This window comes from Bactrocera neohumeralis, chromosome 2 (assembly GCF_024586455.1).
Source record: "Bactrocera neohumeralis isolate Rockhampton chromosome 2, APGP_CSIRO_Bneo_wtdbg2-racon-allhic-juicebox.fasta_v2, whole genome shotgun sequence".
Taxonomy (NCBI): Eukaryota; Metazoa; Arthropoda; class Insecta; order Diptera; family Tephritidae; genus Bactrocera; species Bactrocera neohumeralis.
This window is the reverse complement of record NC_065919.1, coordinates 67,195,515-67,216,825: the sequence shown is the minus strand read 5'-3', so window position 1 is coordinate 67,216,825 and position 21,311 is coordinate 67,195,515. Positions and strand designations below refer to the sequence as shown.

The following is a 21,311-nucleotide window of genomic DNA, read 5'->3' as shown; positions in this document are numbered from 1 at the left end:
ATATATTTGAACAAATTATGCACTTGCGAATGTGTTACGCACCTGATAGTATGAGAAAATACCGGTAACTATGACTACAGCCGAAAGTACGATACCCAGATACAAGTTATCGTCTGAGGGCTCTTCGCTGGTACTGGCCAGAATGGAGTAGGCCACGAAGCAAAGTATAGCACCGATCCACAGCAACATGGCGAAACCGCCGAATAAATTCTTACAGAATTTCACCCATTCGGGTGTTTGTTTGGGTGGTGTAAGCGCATTAGGGCCATCTCGTTCAAGATTCTCCTTGGCTTTGGCGTGACTCAGACCCTGTCATTGGTACAATTAATATCGATTAATGTATAACTGCAGCTAGCGTGTCTATAAATCGTTACTTACATTCTCTGGATGCGTCTGAAAGCGCTGATACAGTTCTTCAGGAGTGACTTTATGAAAATCGATATCTAACTCCTGTTTGAGATCCTCAAGATTCTCCTTTTTAGCCGGTTTTGGTGGCATCCTGCGTTTAGACTGCATATGGGTAAGAGAAATAAAATAATTTATATATTAATAAATGTATGAAAACGTTTGACTTAAGAAAGCGTTTTTTTAAATACATATAGCGTCTAAAAAAAACGCTTTTTATACGCCAACACCGTTAGATTGCAATGTAGAAAATGCCCAGAGAAATTGTAAGTCTTTCTTTCTCACTTAATGCCACTTTCATTGTTAATTACTTCTTAGCACCAAATTTGTGTGTGTATTTGTATATTTGTCCTTCGTCGAGCACTTTATAGGCACCGCACACCGAGTATATCATACCAAATTGGATTAGTAATTAGGGTTTCTTAAACAGATTTTTAATGTCGCCGCTGATAACCGCTATTTTTGTTAATAATACTTAGTGTTTTTACTGTCTGATTAATGAATTTTCGTTATTGTCATTAGTAAATCATTACTGGAGGCAATATTAACTACTGTTGAGTAGATGTCGAGATAAGGCAGATTAACTACTATTTAATTATAGATCTAGTACAAGCGTGGAAAACAAATATTTAAATATTCCACAAAACTACGCTAGCTTACTTACCGCGCATATGCACATGCATCAGTACAAGCAACATTTAAATAACAAAGTACAAATACTCAAACGGTTTTGGAACATTGGTAAAGTGAGGTTAGGTGTATTAATATGAAACATTTATGAATGAATGGTGGGATAGCACATCAATTTCAACTAATAGTAAAACTATCAAAATTTTTCAAGAACAGAACATATTATTAAAATTATTTTTATTTATAAAAAAAATTAATAAATGATAAATAAATAAATTATTTAAAAAATTAAAATAAAAATAAAAATTATAATTAAAAATTTAGAAATATTTATGTATGAATAGTGGAAAGTAATAGTGAAAATCGCAAAATTTTTCAAGAAAAGAGACATTACAATTATATTTTATTAAAAAAAAATATATACATACATATGTACATATGTATATGTATGTATGTATATCAAAATAAAAACATAAATATATAAACAAATTCAAAACAAAATTAAATTAAAGACAAAATAGCAAAAAATAAAGAATATATAAAAATTGTATTTTATTAAACAAAAATAATTAATAAAAAAAAGAAAATACAAAATTAATATTAAAAAAAATATAAGAAAATATATTATTAAAATTAATCAAGAAAAAAAAAATTAAAATTAATAAAAAAAAAAAAAATAATAAAAAAAAAATAAAACACAAAAATAATAATACAAAATTTTTTTTTAATATTAAAAATATATATATATATTTAATATTATATAATTATTTGTATTATATATTGCAAAAAAAGTAAATAAATAAAAATTAAAATTTTTTAACTAAAATAAAGAAAAAAAACATTAAAATTTTATAATTTTATTAAAAAAATAAAAAAAAAAATAATAAAAAAATAAAAAAAAATAAAATCAAACATCAAAAATAGCAATAAAATTAGAAATTTTTTTTTATTCATATGTAAAATATATATAGAATTATTTAATAATATATAATTATTTGTTTTATAGTATATTGCAAAAAAAGTTTTCTAAAATTATTATAAATTAAAATAAAAAATAATAATCATTAAATTTAAAATTAAAGAAAAAAATATTAGCAATAAAATTATTAAAATAAGCAATTTTGATTAAAAATTATTAACTAGGAAAAAATGGCACATTTATTAAAAAGAAATTAAAACTAAACAAAAAAATTGTTGTCAAATTGTTATTAATTTCCATACCCAAATATCTACATTTTTAACACAATTAAATTTTGAAAATATTATATATAAATTTTAGTATTCAATTTTATATAAAATGTAGCTCATACTTTTAATCTTTATGATTAATTAATTAAAATTTATAATTTCATAGCAACTTTTCGGCGCAATTATAAATAAGATTTACTAAATATATTACTAACAATGACTTGCGAGGCTTTTTTTTAAATTAATCGGTCTCTCGAATGTGGCTTGAAATTACAAGCATTTTAAAGAAAACCAAATTTCTGCAATATTAAACATGAGCAATAATTATTTCTCAAAAATTGGGTTCTAGACGCGGAGCTAAAAATAATACAAAACACTAATATTTATTCCAATCCTAATTATTTCCCCAATTTCTTTTTCTAATTTTTATAATTATCTTCCCAAAATTCTGCTTCTTCTTCAAGTTTTTATAATTATCTTCCTTCCCACCCCGCAGTACAAACAATTTTTGGCTGCTGTTTTCATTACTTATGACCTCGGAAGTGCACACGTCAGTCAATCGGTAGCAGCCAGCCAGCCAGCCGGTCGCTCAATATAGCAATAATGATGCTCAACGCCCACACGTACGCTCGCTGCCTTTGACTGTGTCGCAGACTGACATGAAACTTTGCATATGAAAGTCTAATATAATCCCACAGACGAGACGAGACGCAATACAATAAGTATTTTTAAACTTAGTGCAATAAAAATAAAGAAATGAAAACATGAAAATACTGCAGTAAAAGCAATGAGATTTTCAGCGACAATTATTATTTTTTTATATAACTGTGCATACAGAGGAAATTTTGATATATTTTAGGCGCTATATTTTGTTGGTAAGTCAGCGCAGTTGCAAAGGAAAAAACTAATTAAAGGCTGAAATAGTTAGTTGTTACTTTTCCAACACAGTTTTTGTAACTGAAGAGCATAATATGTCAAAGAAACGTTGCCTACATTTTAGCGCCTATAATATGTTTGAGTGGAGCTTTGACCACTCTAACTTACTTAACACAGATTTTTTAGTTAGTTTTAGAGTTGTCGTTTTTTAAACAGTAATTCTTTTAGTATTTATTTCTAATCTGTGTATTTTCATATAAGAAATTATCAAAAAATGGTTAAATAATGAACAAGTAAACGGAATAATTATTAATAGACAATTTTGAACCATATACTATGTAATTACGAGACAGAATAAAAGCCAAGAAAGAAAACGAAAACGTGTCAATGAAATCGCAAGCAAAAGCTGTCTGAAAGAATTAATAATATTTAAAAATAAAACGCTCAAAAATATAATAAACAATTTTAAGTGGATACGAGAGCATGTAAGTACATAGAATGTATTCGAAATGAACCGAGCTGGCAACCACATAGATAATAAAATAAAAACCTAAAATGTGGCAGAAGTGTCTATTTTTATAAAGAAAATATTGTAGATTTAATTAAGCTTTTGTTGCAATTATTTTTTACATTTTTTTCAGAGAATTTAATTCACGATTTTTTAATATTTCATATAAAATATTTACTATTAATTATAAAAATTTCTTTATATTTAATTTTTTTAAATATTTTTGACACAATTTTATTATATATTTGAACAGTTTCAACATTTTCTATTTTTTGAGGCATATTTCTATATAATTTCAATAACTTTCTATTTATTGACTGTACCGCTTGACAGCTATTTATAAATACGCTTCCTATATACTACCAAGTGAGCCATATATTTTTATGTCTAATTATGTTAGTTTGAGTAAATAAATTGATTTTTAAAATGCGACAATAGCCAACAAACCAACAAGCAAAGATAACGAAGAGCGCATGAACTTGAAAATTTATGATAAATTGTAGATATGTACATATGTATGTACCTACATGTGTATATAGTAGGTAAGTAGATAATATGGTATATAAGACTGCATGTGGTATATTTATTAGCGGAAACATATATGAGTTTGTGTGTGTGTGTATGTGTGTATGACGTTTTTGTAATAATAAATATGACAAGTGTACAGTTTTGTGCTGTATATATTTACCTTTAAGTGACCATCGGCTGTACGATTGTCGTCATCGGTTGGTATAACCGTGGCGATACGATAAGAGTCCGCTCTCCCATGCTATAGAATCGGATCAACAATTGAGCGTATAACAAATACAATTATTATAGACAACAATAACGGGAACACATTTAGCGTTGGATTTTGAACGAGCACAATAACGGAACAACGTACAAATACGCAATAGAACGCAACGTAACGGAACGCAATGCAACACAATGGTACGTAAGGCAGGCATGATACGAGATGATGGCAGGGGAAAATAAGAGAAAAATTATAAAATTGTAAAAAATGCGATGAAAACTGTTTATAACGCATATGATGTGTAATAAAATAAATATATATAATATGTATGTATATGAATATCTATAAAGTCGGTCTAAGTAAATAAGATATCATGCAATTTTATGCTAAATAGTAGTTATATAAGTTATAAAAATCTAATTTGAAATATATGTATGTGTGTATATAAATAAGTACGAAAATGTATTAACGTATGTAAATGCCTTAAAAATTATAAAATAATGTATGCGCCTAAATGTATGCCACAAAAATCAATAAAAGCAATATTACTTTTTTCTTATGCAACACGCTACTCATGGCATACGCCTATACTATTGCTTAAATATATTTACCAATTAACTAGGTCAACCCAGTTTTAGCCCTTGCTCGTTTAGCTTGTTACTAAGTATGCGCCTAAAAGCACACCGCACTAGCATTACGTATACATACTAAATACCATTACCAGCTCTAATTCAGTAGAAATTTTCAGTACTTCTAAAGTCCACAATCAATAACACTGGAAAATGTCTATCAAGTGTGTGTATGTATTTATCATGAATATATCGTCTATTTACACTGGAATTGTGCCACTGGAATAGTTTTTGGCCAAACATACTGAGCCTTCTTTACAATCGCGTGTCTGTTACTAAGCAATTTAGGCCAACATTTGTCTGACTAATGCCCATATAGTATGCTAGCGTGTTGTTGTTATTGCAGGTTTATTTATGGCCACATTATTAAAAAAACGGATTTGAAATTGCAAAGTTACACGCACTTGACGACGGCGCTGGCTGCCAGAATAGTTCTGAAGATATATGTATGTACATTTTTTCTTATTTTCATCGATTATCGTTTACTCGCAAATGTTGATCGCGAAATGAGATGAATATTCTATTCGAATCTGACTTGGTTTTCTTTCAAGAATCAATATGGCACATAAATTGCTTCATAATATAAACAAATAAACCACTGAAGCGATATAAGCTTTGTATATACCACATAGACGATAATGAATGGAATTTTCTTAGAGTGATTTTCATTTTAAAAACTACTTTTGGCGATTTTTGCGCATACACAATAAGCGTTGCCTACATTTCTGCGCGGCGAATAAATACAGGAAAGTCAAGGTAGAAAACAACGGAATATTTTAGAAGAGAATTTATGGCAATTGATGCAGCAGTAATGCTACAATATCTATGCGCTCAAATGTATACTACAATTTTTAGTTTATGGTTTCATATTATAGGAAATTGATAAGCAGCGACTCATAAAACGATTGTTTTCAGCAAAACTGAAAGCTGAGCTCCAAATGCATCGTTTATTAGGCTAATAAATTATTTAAATTAAATTAATCGTATTTGCATTTAATAACTTGATATATTGACGGAATTGCTTAGGGAGTATTGGACAAATGCATTAACATTTTTCACAAAGTTGAGTTCAATTTCTTTTACATTCGGTAACCATGCTGAATAATTTTTAATAAATTGCGAAAGTCAGCAAAAAAAGAATATATTTATTTAAAGTTATGATTAAATAATTAAAAGCCAATTACAAGAAAGATAAATGTAAATAATTTACAACAAAACAATAACAATTAATGGAAACAGGTTTAAGCTACTGTAACAAATGATATAAGATAGAAAAACAACAACTAAAAATGCTAAAGCAGTGATTCAGAAATTCAGGCAAGAAAAAAAATATATAACAACAACAACAAAAACGTCAAAAATTTTACGTTTTTTTCCAAAACTTATTATTTTCATAAGCAGCCACGAAATCGTTGCGAAATCGAACTTTTGAAGCTTCCTTTAACCGAATTCTAATAAAATTGCTCACGTGATCAATTAATTTGTAATTTATATGAGTTAGAAACGTACGAAAATTATTCGAAAATGCAGAATAATTATATAAATTAAATATTTTCAATTAATAATTATATATTTTTCTCATAAAATAGCCTATAGCTGTTTTCTATTAATTGTGAAATGATCCACCATTAAATACAGAGATCGAGGAAACCCTGTATTTTCGAAACTTCGAATTTCGATTAGATTTTCAACGATTAATTATTTCAATTTGTTTATTAGAAGATCTTAAAAATTCGGAAATTATAGCACTCTGGCGATGCTTCGTTAAATAAATTAACGATATACATATGTATGTGTATACATACAAATATACGTATAAACATATGAAATGAGCAGGTGTAAACGAAAACTTGGCAAACTCTTGTATTTTCACTATTTTGCTTTGCTTTATTGTTGTTTTGCATTTTGTAATTTTCAAAACAAAATCACACAAAATACAAAATATAAAAAAAAACAATTTTGAAATTTAAAAATAGAGCGAAAATACAAATATACAAATAAGTCCTCTCAATTAGAATACTTTTTTATTTTCAAAAATATTGATCAACGCTTTGCGTGAGAGAATATTCAAATTTGTTGTTGTTTTTCGGCAGAAAAGATACTGGTTCGAAAGGATTTCGTAAAAAATTATATTTTCTAAGAATTATTTTATGTGTAGATGATTTAGCGGGTATTTTATTAATATTCGTTTTACTACACTACATCTATAAAGTGCTCAACCTGGCAGATCAGCGCATGCGACTTTTGCTTGAAAGCAAAAACACCGTTAGTTTGGCATTCACATTTGCCATCTTCGAAAAATTCTCGTATTTTATTGCAACTGTTGCGTTGTCATTCAAAATTTTTGTTTTCCTATAATTTAGCCATAATTTATGGCATGAAATACATAATATGCGCCGCTAAATGGAAGTGCAATATATTTGTCAATCACAACCCATATGAAAATGCTGTGAAATATTGGCGAGAATTATTTCTGTTTTTATTTCGTTTCTCATTTTTATTTTTATTTTTATAATTTTTTTATACTTTTTATTTTTGTTTTATTTGATTTTTTTTATATTTTAATTATTTTTATTTTTCTTGTATTTTTTTAATATTTGTGTATTATTATATTATAATATTTTTATTTTTTTTTAATTTTATAATTTTTTTGATTTACATATTTGTAAGAATTTTTACTTATATACTATACATAGTATATATTTTTTTAAATCTCTATTATTTTTCTTATATTTATTTTAAATAGTTTTGTATTATTATTATTTTATTTTATTTTTTTATTTATATTATTATTTTGATTTATATGTACGAATTTTTGCTTACTTATTTTTTTTAATTTCTATTATTTTTTTAATTTTACTTTTTTTATTGTATTTATTTTAATTATTTTTTGCATTCTATTAACATTTATTTTTTTACTTTTTTCTGGTCCAATTTTTGTTTACTTTTTCAATACTATTTATTTATTTTTTTTAGATACATTGTAATCGTCATTTCTTCTTACGCACTTTTTATTTGCTTGCCGGCTGATTTTTAGTCTTCGTGTATTTTGTCGTCGTCTATTTCTTATTTGATTTGCCGCTATAAACACCGGTCACACCAAAGAGTTCAAACACCTCACCGAAAATTGGCAATGCGTTGGTAATTCGTTTCGGTTTCTTGATTTCGTTTGGTCTTGACTGCTTTGTTGTGCGTTTTCGTTTTATTATTTATGTTTTGCGTCTAAAATATACTATATTCGTTGTTGTTTTTATTTTGCCTTAATGCTTAGCCGGTGTAAAATACACGCCGAATTGCACGTCGAAGCGTTACTGCTAATAAAAAAAACGCTCGCAAGCCTCACGAAATATTTGGATTTTGTTTATGGCCTATTTTAGAGCACCTACGCTTGCAGTGTTGCAATTCGAGTGAAACAATTAACGGATTTTGAGTGCAAGATTTATTCGTTTCCACATATAAATGAGTGCAGTAGAGTTAAGGAAAGAGAGAGAGAGAGAAATATGCATAAATTAAAGATAAATAAAATTAATTGTTACTTAATTAAATTAGGCTAACTTAGCACTAAACTAATATATAAGAATTTTATAAATTTAATATTTTCAATTAATAATTATATATTTTTCTCATAAAACGTGCCTGTGAAATGATCTACTTTCAAACACCGCGATCGAGGAATTCTTTGATTTGAAATTGTCTACTATAACGCTAAGATTTCAATGCTAGTCTAGTTATATTGTAATAAGATCGGTAAAAGTAGATTTTACAAATAATTTAATTTAGCCAGAATCATTCTCTAATCATCATGATTTTAATTAATTTATAGATATATTATATTCAGGTAGAACTAGCAAAAGACGCTCAGTCCAAATGTTTAGAAGTGGGAAAGTGGGCTTCTCATTGTCTTAGCTTTGTTTTTATTATATGTAGGTAGTCTAACTATTCGGCATTTTTTGGTATTTTTTATTCCCTTTAAGCAGCCTAGTTGGGCCTTTACCGAGCAGAAATCTTCAGATTTCAAAACCACTCATCTTAAACATAAGTAAATTTAATAAACTGGTCGAAAGTCCTAACGATAGTGGCAGTTGAATTGATCTGAAAAGTCAGTATATTCCAGAGGTTTGAGTTTTCAAAAGATCTTTTTGATTTACCAAATCGAATCGAATAAACAACTGGTATAAAAGTAATAAACTGGATAACACCAGTTATACCAGATTAATTAGTCATTTACATGCTTTTTCTATTCGGAAGACATCTATTCCTGAATTTTTTGAGTATTCTGTGCTACACTTTTATTTTTCTCGAAGTGAGGGCGAATCGAACAAACAACTGGTATAAATGTAATAAATTGGCCTAATTAAATAAAGATAACACCAGTTATACCAGATTAATTAGATATTTACATACTTTCTTCTATGCGGAAGACATCTATTTCTGAATTCTATGAGTATTGTGTGCTACATTTTTATAATTATGATTATTATGAGAGCAAATCGAAGAAACAACTGATATGCAGGTGGTATAAAATGGATTCATTTCATATTCTCTTAAACGGAATTCAACAGAGCTCTTTTATTACTAGCATATGACAATTTATTGCCAGGAGAGCAGAGCTCAAGCGGACTATGCAGAGAGGAGGTACATAAAGGGCTTCTGAATGTCGCTGTTAAACTGGGAATTTGTATTATTTATCAGCAAACATTATAAATATATAGCAAACAAAATATATACTATTATAAAACTAAATAAACTTTATAATAAAACGTATGAACTTTTTTCATAAAAAATATGAAATTTATTAATAATATATATGAAATTTTTCATTATAAATAAATACATATTACAATAAAACTATTATACAATATATTTTTTACTCTTCTAAAATATTCTATAAATTTTATATTTCAATTGTTAACATGTCTATTGCAGATTTCCATTTTTGCACTTCTCTTCATGTTTTATATTTTTTTTTACCAAATTTCAGGTTTTGTATGGTTTAAATGCACAAAAATAACATTTCAGCGAAAAAGTACATTTACTCTAAATTTCACATCCCAAAATGTCGAAAATTATCACCCACTTTAAAGTATCAAAAAAAATTTACTTAAAAATACCAAAAAATATTCGAAAAACACTTAAATATACAAGTTTATGTCGTATCTGGGGAAATTCAAATTTCGCTGCACCAAAAAAAAATTCACTGTTATAATATTTAAAAAAAAAAGTGTACTAATCAAAACGCCACCGCGAGGCTAGCGTTCAATGCCAACGCTGAATTAGCCGATTACTTGTGTGCACCTATTAAATTAACTTGTGACCAAACAATAAAGAAAAAATGCAAACTGTCACTAAATGTGCTCTAGTGATACTCGTAATAGAATGGACAACAACAATGAGCTGATGAATGGCTAAGCGGCAATAATAGAGCCACACACACGTTTATTGGTGATATGCTTAAGCAAAGTTGGAACTGCATATATTTGTGCTTTTAGAAAATTTCTAATTCAGAATCATCAAGTAGTAGGTATGTACACTTGTGAGCGAAACATTGTATACACATGTATTTAACATGCTAATATGTTACTAATACTAATATTTATATATAGTATATATTTTACTGCGAATTTCTGAAGCGATAAGCACGTTTTTTCGAAAAAAAAATGCTGAAGAACACGTTCAGCGCACTGAGTGCTTCCCTTAAACGGTTATAGCCGACTGCAAGTCAGAAATAATGCATGTTTTTATTGAATATATGAATATTGAATAAAGTGCTTTTACAGAATTAAATATACTGCGAAAAACCATCAGAATACCTCCGAAAATAGGTGGCTGCGGTGAGGCAGATTTTTCAGCTTAAATTGTCATAAAACCAAAAACAAAAAAAAAAAAATAATTATTATTCCAAAAAATGACGAATTTTGCGAAAAAATGTATACTTCACAGTAGGAATCAGTATTTAAGAAATTTGTATTTTTTCTTTGATGACAATAGAAATCATTGTATAAAGCGATGCCCTGTACTCGGATATAATATGTATGTATGTATGTATATGGAGTTGGCTAGTGCGTTGTGTGTTGTGTATGAAATAATAAACTATGGAAAATAATGAAGTTAAATATCAATTTACGTCAGCAAACACACACACACACACACACTGACATCAGGCGCCTTTATACCGGCAAATAAACATATGAATAAGCATAGTTTTGAGTCATATTTTTGCGGTTATATGATTCAAGAGTTCACTTGAAAAGCTTAGCTCTTGCATTTAACTGCACTGTAAACTGTCAACTGCTTCAAATTGCTGGAAAAAATACAAATATTTCAAATATTTTCAAATGCCAATAAAGTTTCAGAAATTTCGCTAATTTCGCGCTCAAATCACGTTGCACTAATTGGTGGCCTTTGAAAGCTTTTTCGTATTGTGCTGTCGCACCCCTTTTCCGTTGTTTTTTTTTTTGTCATATTACAATGGCACTAAAGAACAATAAGTAAGGTTACAACAACAACAATGACAAGAATAAGCAGCTGAATGATTTGCTTTCCAGTGGCATCCAACTTTTGTAGGCAGCAATCACGTTTTCGGCATGTGCAAAATACACACACGTACACATACAAATATATGTATATACTTATGTATGCATAAATACACTTATTTATATGTATGCGCTTAGATACATATGTATGTACATGCTCACACCGTGTTTAATTTGTTAATTCAATGATTTGTGGGAAAATAGGGGTTCGAGTACACTATAGGCAGCCTTGAACGGACTTGTACACTTCCTCTTACGAGGGTAGCAGCTAAAAAATGATAGTTTGGTAAACTATATAATCGCTAAGATAGCGCTGTTGCGATTTTTTCGATATTTTTATATTTCTAGTGAGTCATGAAAGCTTTTGCTGAACGCTCAAAAGTTGAGACTTGAGCGTAAGGCTAAGCGATCATAAAAAATTATTGCCAATTTTGAGGTTTTTTTTTCTTATTTTTAATTTTATTTTTTATTTTAATATTTTTATTTTATTTTTCGTTTCTTTATCAATTGATTTATTTTAGCAGTTGAACTCTTTGGGCACAACTGCAACGGAATTTTGTTGTGCAACGAAATTCCGTCACGATCGCAGTTTAACAAAGCGTCACGTTAGATAAAGCTGAGTTGTTTTAAACAATGTTTAGGCGTAATACTTGTGGGATTCAAAACTAGTTATAATTTTTACAGAGTTGCCATTTGTTCAAAAATAGGATGTAGCAATTTAAATAAGAAAAGGCTACAATGTGCGCATCAAAATAACGATATCTAAAAATCCCTAGGAATGTTAAAAAAAATTGAAAACATTATTTTTCACTTTTAAGAATCGCCTTTTCTAGGCTGTCACTTTGGCTGTGCCCCTTAATAGTAGAAAATATTATGAGAACAAAACGTGTCTAAAAATTCATATAACAAAATAAATATTGAAATATTGTGATTACACATATTTATAGGCAATTTTTTGAAACAGTGTTGCCACCATAAATTCAAATAAAAATCAATTTGATAATATTAGTATCAAACGAAGGTTATGTTGGAAATCTGGCAAGCAAATAGAAAAAATAGTTTCGATATTTTGTGTTATCAAAAACCAATTGATCAGCAATATCAGCGAAATAATTAATGTTAAAATCTGTTATTTAGTTGTGAAATATCGCTAAAACATTTAGCCAGCGAAGGTTGTTGGAGAAAGCGCTAGACCGTAAATTTGCTTTTTGATTTTATTTTATTTTTAGTGCAATTTTACGGAATTCGATAAATTGAAGAACTCTAAGAGTGAAGAAACATGATCATTAATTTTTTTATTTTGTTATTTGTTAATTACGTTTTGTTTAAACTTTTTTATATTATATTTCATATTTTTATTTTTTTTTTGTAATTTATAAGTAGTTTTTATAAAAGAAAAGAAAAATGCTCATTCAATTTCAATAAATTTTGTTTTTACATTTTAAACTCTACACATTTTAATAGAAAGAAATTTAATTTTTTTTCATTTTTTATATTTTTTTTATATTTATTTTATTTTATATTCTTTTTATACATTTTTTTTGTAAGTTAATTTTTTTAAACTTTTTACATTTTATTTATTTTTTATATTTTTTTTGTAATTTATAAGTAGTTTTTATAAAAGAAAAGAAAAATGCTCATTCAATTTTAATAAATTTATTTTTTACTCTTTAAACTCTAAACATTTTTATAGAAAGAAATTTAATTTTGTTTAAAATTTTTTATATTTATTTATTTATTTTATTTTATATTTTTTAATACATTTTTTTTGTAATTTATAAGCAGTTTTTATAAAAGAAAAGAAAAATGCTCCTTCAATTTCAATAATTTTTTTTTACATTTTAAACTCTACACATTTTTATAAAAAGAAATTTAATTTTGTTTAAATTTATATATTTATTTTATTTTTTATTTTTTTTTAATTTTTTTTGTAATTTAATTTTTTTAAAACTTTTTATATTTTATTTTATTATAAATATTTAAGATGTACATATACATACATACAAATACTTTCATTCTTTTTATTATTTTTTTATTTTTATTTTTTTTTTATTGTATTGCAATTAGTTCAGTCAGACAAAAGAAATACTAACAATCAACTTCAATATGATTTAAGCGTGTTGTAATTAAAAATTGTTTATTTTAATTAATAATAACTTATTTATATTTATATATTTTTTCCTTTTTCTTAATTTATTGCTTTGCACAAGTTCATATAAATAGTTTTTATTTACAAACATACACGGTATATGCACAATATATGCATGTAAATACAGTTGAACTTCCATAACTCGAACTACTACAACACGAAGTTCTCTATAACTCGAACTCTTCAAATTGGCAATAAAGTCAAATTTCATACAGATTTCCTTCCACAAGGCGAGGTCTCTTTAACTCGAAGTTTTTTTTTTTGTGGATTATGCTGATTCGAGTTAGGTAAGTTCAACTGTATGTGCATTCGATGCGAAACGTCAATGCAAATTTAGTACCTGTCCATTAAATTGTGCATAAATTTGTAATTGCTCAACGCTTTATACTAATAAAACTGCATGGCTACACATTGTGAAATGAAATTGAAATAAATTTGCAGCCAAGCGTTGGTGACGCATATACAAATTCATATATTATATACAATATATACTATAATGTATATATGTATGTATATACAAGTAGCCATAGCAAAACAACGCGAATGTGGTGCGAAAACGCTTGCGACTGAAGATCAATGCTGACAAACGTAACGAATGAACAGTGACGCCAAAGTCAGAAATATAAAAATCCTCGTATATCACAAAAATATAACAAAAACAACAAAAATTAGGATGTGACGTATATAAATGGATTAATAAATAAACATAAAAACACATGTTTTATATAAGAGATTTGTGTAACTGAAGCAGAAGGAATTCCGAAAATCTGGTTGCTTAGATTCGAAACAAACAAGCGTACTAGTTTCAGTGACGTCGCAAAATAAAACGTGATTTCATGTTGTTTTGGTACCTCAAGGCCTACGCATACCCAAAATGTGCAAAAAATAAATACAAAATCAAAAAAAAAAAAAAAAAAATTAGAAGAAAACGAAAAAATAATATTAAACAAAGAAACAAAAAATATGAGAAACCAAAAAAAATAGCAGAAACTGCAAAATATAATAATAAGCACGACAAAAATTCGCACAAAAGTTCAATGAAGCGACGAAAAATAAAGTACAACAAAACTGTGTACGCAAAAATTTGCCAAAGTACCCGTACTCGTACCAGAAACCGTTTTTTGCGCGTTGCCCAGCCGGCAACGTCATATTCGTGTGACTTAAACACATTTATTTCTTTTTCCTGCGCTCTTCGTCACCTTCGTTGACTAAAATATACAGTTTGTTTGTAAACAAGCGCCGAAAGGCAAACGTACCGCGTACAATTGTACCAAAACGAAGCCATGTGCGATTATAAAAATAGCTATAACACCAAAAAAAAAAAAAAGACAACAACAAAACAGACTGTATGCGTCATCGAAAACGAGAATACCCCACGACAGCCTGGATGAAAAAAATAAAAGCATCAAGAAACACAGAAATTAAATCGGCAAATAAACTTGCCAAGCAATAACCGATAAAAAAAAGCGTGCTTGTATTTCGAAAACTGCAACCGGTTCGAACCGGTACGAAAGCAAAGCATGCGTGCGCCAAACGTATAGCGAACGTGCCTGCGTGCTGCGCCACAGCCAAAGATAACTTTGAAAAAATGTACGAAATGCGGCGATCAAAACAAAATGAAAACCAATAACCAGTAATGTAAGCACAGAGCTTTAGGCGTTCCGCAGAACTCTAAACACCGCTGTCGCTATCTATTATAGTTACCGAACAAACACTTGCCCACAACGAAACATCAGACGCTTCGTCGAAAGAAACGCAGGGAGTGCAAGTTAGTTATCTAAATGTGAAATACTACGTACACTAGGCTCGTAAATAGTAACCGCTTTGGAAAACCGGATTTTTTCGGTTCACTGTGAGAAAAAGCACGCGCCGTCGCCGGCTGTTCAGATTCAGCGCTGCTGACGCGCTATTTCTTTGAAACAACCCAGTGTTTATACGAGTATGCATATGTATGTAAGTATGTTTGTGTGCAAGACATTTAAAATTATCTAAATAAATATTGTAACTGCAAATATATACTAATTTATTAAAGGTTTTTTTTTTTGCTGGCAGCGCATTAATTTGCATAGCAATTAGTGCTGTCTGTATTGTTAGTATTGCAGTGATCTTGTGATCTACAGGTGATCGTTGGTGTCTAAAGGGAAGAACCTTAATGAGAAACAAGTTAGACGAAAACGCAGTAAAAAACTAAATTAATTCAGTTATATGTAGAGCTAGATTAACAAGTCCTATGAGTGGTTTAACAGGTTTTCTTACAGACACGGTAAGCAACAGACGACCTATAAAATGAAGAAATGTGTTTATAAAATTATATATACCATAAATGTAAGATCGATATGATGGTGTAGTGATAGATAAATAATTTAAATATTGGGCAGCACGAAAATTATATGAAATTTAAAACGAAAAATAGAACTAATGACGTCTTTGAGCAGTTAGCTTTCATTGCCTTAAATTTATAAATAACTAGAAATTTTTGAAAGAATAAATATTCCTAGAAAATGATAATCTTAGAACGTGATATTCTTAGAAAATTAGTTAGCTAAACAAAATCGATAAAAATTACGCGACGTGGTAAAACAATAAACGAACAACTAGCGATAAAAGAGAGATAAATTTCACTAGTGAATGAATGAAAAAGCACCCAGTTGTTGAAGAGTGGAAGAAGTCGCTCTAGTACTACTTTTTGTTATTTTTGTTCTATAAAATATCTTCTATAGTTTTTTTATTTTATTAAAAATTGTCATAATTGCACTGTAAAAGCCACTAAAAGGTGTATTTGCGAGACTTTGTTGTGCAAGAAATAAAAGGCATTTTTTCAAAATATTTATGAGTCGGCAGGTAAATAAATTAACAAATAAAACCCAAACAAAGCAAGAAATAAAGAAGAGTGATAAATTAGGAATAAGGCTTTCAAAACACCAATGTCAAAGTTAGATTTCACTCAGGGAGCGATTATATGGCTAAAAGTGTAAAAACGGTTTAGGTGAAGGAATTTAAAATAAATTAGACAATTATCAAGCGTGAAACTGACAAATCGTAATCTCTTAAAAATTACCGTTAAGTATACATATGTAAGTGTCGATCTGTAAATTGTTAATTTTTTTTTTTTTTGTGAGTATAAAGCAGAATTTACGTTTTCCCGCTTGTCGCTAAACGCCTAAGCCCTTTTATATGGTCGCCCATAAAGTAATAATTGACTTTTGTCTACAAGACACAATAAAGAAATTTAAAGTGATAACAAGAGAAATAGGTATGGCTGAATGTTGTGAAAATATTATAAAGCAATCACAGAACAATAAAAAATAATAAAACTCAATAAATAGCGTGTACTTAGAGTTGCAATGACAATTTGCTTAATGCCAAAGCATTTCAGGCCAAAAATGCACGATAAAGTACTAGCAGGTATTTTCACGAAGTCGAAATTGAATTATTGAATTTGATTATCATTTTGAGACATTAAATGATTTTTAGATATATATATATGTAGGAAATAATTATTTACATGCTAGGAAGAAGAAGAAGAACCGTTTTTATACCCTATTAAGGCCACAAAGTTTGTAACAGTCAGAAAGAACGATTGGAGATGCTATATAAGTTATAAGAATTATAGTCCAAGGCAACGACATAATCTCCAAGCAAATTGTTCATATCGACAGCTTATAGCTGCCATACAAACTGAATGATCTTTATAATATTTGGGAAGGATTATTGTTCAAGACAACAACACAATGTCCGAACAAATCGTTCAGATCGGACGACTATAGCATATAGCTGTCATACAAACTGAACCATCACAATTAAGTACCTGTATGGCAAACTTTTTTATTTGACGAGATATTTTCACAATATTTGGCTTGGATTTTTATCCAATATAAGGCTATAATCTCCGAACAAATTGCTCAGATTGGACTATTATAGCATATAGCTGTCATACAAATTGAGCAATCAATATCAGGATAAAATTCTTTTTATATTCTTTTATGCTTTTAAAAATGTACTTGTGAAGGGTATTATAGCTCAGCTGCAGCCGAAGTTAACGATATTTCTTGTTTTTGTACTATTTTTTAATAGTTTATAATATATTATGTAATTTTGAAACATTTTACTTAATCTGTTTCAGGTAATTTAGTCAATATTTGTTTTTTTCCTTAATTTATTTCATAATATCTCAATTATAAATTTTTACAGATACTATATACTTTTAATTAGAAATAGTTTTATTTTAATTTGAAATAATTATTTTTTTTTATTCTTATTTTTTTTTATTAAAATTTAGTTTTTATTTTATTTTTTTCAATTTTATTTTCTTTTTTCCTAAATTTTTTCTAAGTTTAATAAAAATATATTTAATATATTATGTTAATTTGAAAAATTTACTTTAATATGTTTAAGCTAATTTAGTCAATATTTTTTCCCCTTTATTTATTCCATAATATTTCAATTACATATTTTTTTAGATTTATACTTTTATTTAGGGAAGTTTTATTTTAATTTAAAATAATTAATTTTTTATTTATATTTCTATTTTTTTATTTTAATTTCTTTTTTGTTCAATTTTATTTTCAATATTTTTATTTTCCTTTATTCTGTTCAATTTATATGTACATATATAATTTTTTTTTTATTTTTGTTCCATAAAAGAAATTTATTTTATTTTACTTTTTTTTAATTTTATTTTCAATATTTTTATACTTTTATTTTGTTTATTTTATGCTTTATATAATTTTATTATATAAATTTTTGTTATTTTTGTTCCATAAAGAAATTTTTTATTATATTTTATGTTTCTTTTTCAATTATATTTTTAATATAATTACAAAAAATACATTTTCCTTCTCTAGTTTTTTACTAATTTTATTTAATTTTTCCAATATTATTGATGAACGATTAGTTTTCCCGAACATTTGGAGCCACTTTTATTTTTTTTATTTTATAAGAAGATATGTAAATATATAAATATATTTTTAAAAGCTATAGTTTTCAGTATTATGTTCTTGTAATCTCACAAAGAGATAATATTTAGATTTGTAAATCGTAAGAGCTCTAATCTGGTAGAACTAGTACTTAGTTATGACAAAGAAATATTCCATATAAGTATCACCACATTTAAGCTTAAACGCGATCTCAGCAAATCTGTTACACGAAGAAATCTTAGGTCATACATATATTTTGTAAAATATAAATAAGTATAAAAAAATTGTTTCATAAGAAATTTGGAAAACATACTGATTGATAAACCGCATACTGACTCACAATTTAATTTAAAGAATTCCTACCGCTTAAGGGTACTAAACATTTTATTTCATTTGGCCTTTCCTAATACGAATCTCTAGTTTCATTTTCATACTTTCATTTCTGTTTCATGGTTTTTACGCGCTTAACAACACGAAGCAACGGCTTATGGGCTTCAATAAACAAGTGTGTACTATATTTCATAAGCGTAAATATTTACATGACCAACTGATAATAAATAATGAAAATATTATACTTTTGCAACACAATACAGCGAAAGACGAATATTATAAATACAAAAGTGTGCATATTCATATGAACGAGTATGTATGTATGTAGATAAGTATGTGTGTGAGTAGAATAGAAGTATGCACTTGGCGAATAATGCTTATGCAGTTGTAAATATAAAATAAAGTAATCAAAAGCAGAAGCTTCTTTTCACGTTTACCCACCTGATCGTCACTCATGTTGCGGTTTGTCGTTTAGTGGTAAAAAAAAATATTTAAGGCGAAAATTCTATAGCGAAATTGGCAAAACGGTGAAGTCGTCGATGGTTGAAAAAATATAAAAAATAATTATAATAAATTAATGGTTATGTCTGAAGTTGATGTATCCGTTAAAGGGCGATAAGCGCAAGTAGAACGACTTTTATATACATATATGTAGATATATATGTATATATTGGTGTGTGTTGCGGTGAAAAGCGGGTCAAGCGGATTATGCAATCGCAGGCATGCAAATTCCCATACATCTATGTGCGCGTGTGTGTACGCGTGTTTGCAAAATGAAGCGTGTAACTGCGCAACGTGTCAAACAGGCTTCGGTTAACACAATTTTCAGTTTCGCAAGGACCCGTACTCGTTGGTACAGAATTGAAATTTCGCATGTGCTCGCATCCACTTCAACTTGTATGTACATATATACGTATTTGACTGGAAGTGAGTTGTGGTTTGTTTCAGTTATTCCAAAATTGGAAAACTAGAGGTTGAAAATGATTATTGGAAATGGAAAAGCGCCAGCATTCCAAAAGAGAGCGGTCACTTTCACGCTACTGCAGGGATATGCGCTCTCTGCAGAGTGTTGGCTCTGGCGAAGAGTAGCTTAAAAAGCACGCTCTGCCTGTGAAAAGCAGATGGAAGCTTTTGAAGCCAGTAAAAGCAGATATTTTTGCGAAATTTCAATCGAATGAGTTCGATAGATGGACAATTTTTCTACTTTTCAATTGAGAGAGCTCGGCATGATGAAAAATATTCAATCTTAAAATGAAGAAAAACTACTTTTTATATTTTGTAAGCGGTTAGAAAGCTTTTGCTGCCAAGAAAAGCAAACATTTTTCAGGAAAATTAATTGAAAGAGCTCGGGATATTGAAAATTTTTGATTTTTATTTTTTTTGAAGAAAAGAAAATATTTTTAATATTTTTGAAAATTCAAAAAATTTAGTTTTTTGAAATTTCGTATGGTAACATATTTCAAAAATATAGTATAAATGAATATTTATGGATTTTCAATATTCCAAATAGGTCTTATGTCTTAATAAAGCAGAAACCGAGCATATATGTATGTAACGCCGTTGTACTTGGCACTTAGCAACTGCAATGAAGTTATTTTTTGTGATAAAAAATAAGGCTGGAAATTTTGATTCATACAAAGAGCAAGGAAATTGACAAAAAATTTATAATTTCCATCAGTTGTCGGATATATATGTATATAATATGAGAAATATTATTTAATAATTTTTCAATTATATCGAGTTAGATAACAAGGCTGTGATTCCAACGCATAAAAAACAATCATCGAAATTTATCATATACACCGTTACATAAACTCTAACTGACCTCTATTTTTATCTAAAATCTCACGATAAGCCTCTACTATTTTTTCGCCTTTTTCTTTTGTTTTTGGATGTTTCGACAGGCATAAATTAATATGAATCACAATTTTGCCTTCAGATAAGCGCTTGTAATGATTTATTATATTGCAGACAATGATAAGCAGCACAAGTGCGGAAGTAAAGTCGGCAAAAGCCAACGATAACAGACATCGCTTTGTAAAAATACAAACGTTTAATTAAGAGAAAAATGAAAAGCAATATTAATTTTCTTTTTCAGGTTTAGTCAAAGCAAATATGTAATTTGAAAATTTCGAGAAAATAATTTGAAAATTCCTTTGACGTGCCATTAGTTCCTTAGTATAGAGCACTAGGCTAACAGTTTTTGGCTGTGAAAAATCGAAACTGTTGTGCAACGCATGTGGTGTCGAGCGAGCGCGCCCTCTTGTACGCCCAACTCGGCGCAAGGCGGCCCACACGACGTATGAGTAACATCATAATCGGCGCTGCTGTCGTTTCCTTTGGCGGCGCTTTGGAGTGCGCGGCGGCTATGCCCTCCTTCGTATACACATAAATGGTACAATTGTGCTTTGCCC

The 21,311-nt window shown here is 28.4% G+C and overlaps 1 protein-coding gene across 7 annotated transcripts in view; it reads right to left on the bottom strand.

The window, feature by feature from the left end:
• LOC126766518 (sodium/potassium-transporting ATPase subunit alpha) overlaps positions 1–21,311 on the bottom strand; it is a 90,032-nt gene that overhangs the window by 22,945 nt on the left and 45,776 nt on the right. For 4 of the 7 annotated variants that reach the window (XM_050484289.1, XM_050484287.1, XM_050484285.1 and 1 more), the window contains exons 2-4: positions 4,296–4,376; positions 379–510; positions 43–309 (exon numbers count right to left, since the gene is read on the bottom strand). In XM_050484289.1, coding sequence (XP_050340246.1) covers positions 43–309; positions 379–510; positions 4,296–4,376 — 480 coding nt within the window. Of the gene's footprint in view, positions 1–42; positions 310–378; positions 511–4,295; positions 4,377–7,977; positions 8,352–19,338; positions 19,403–21,311 lie in introns of all 7 variants that reach the window. The other 3 variants (XM_050484296.1, XM_050484312.1, XM_050484304.1) reach the window with 3 other exon arrangements.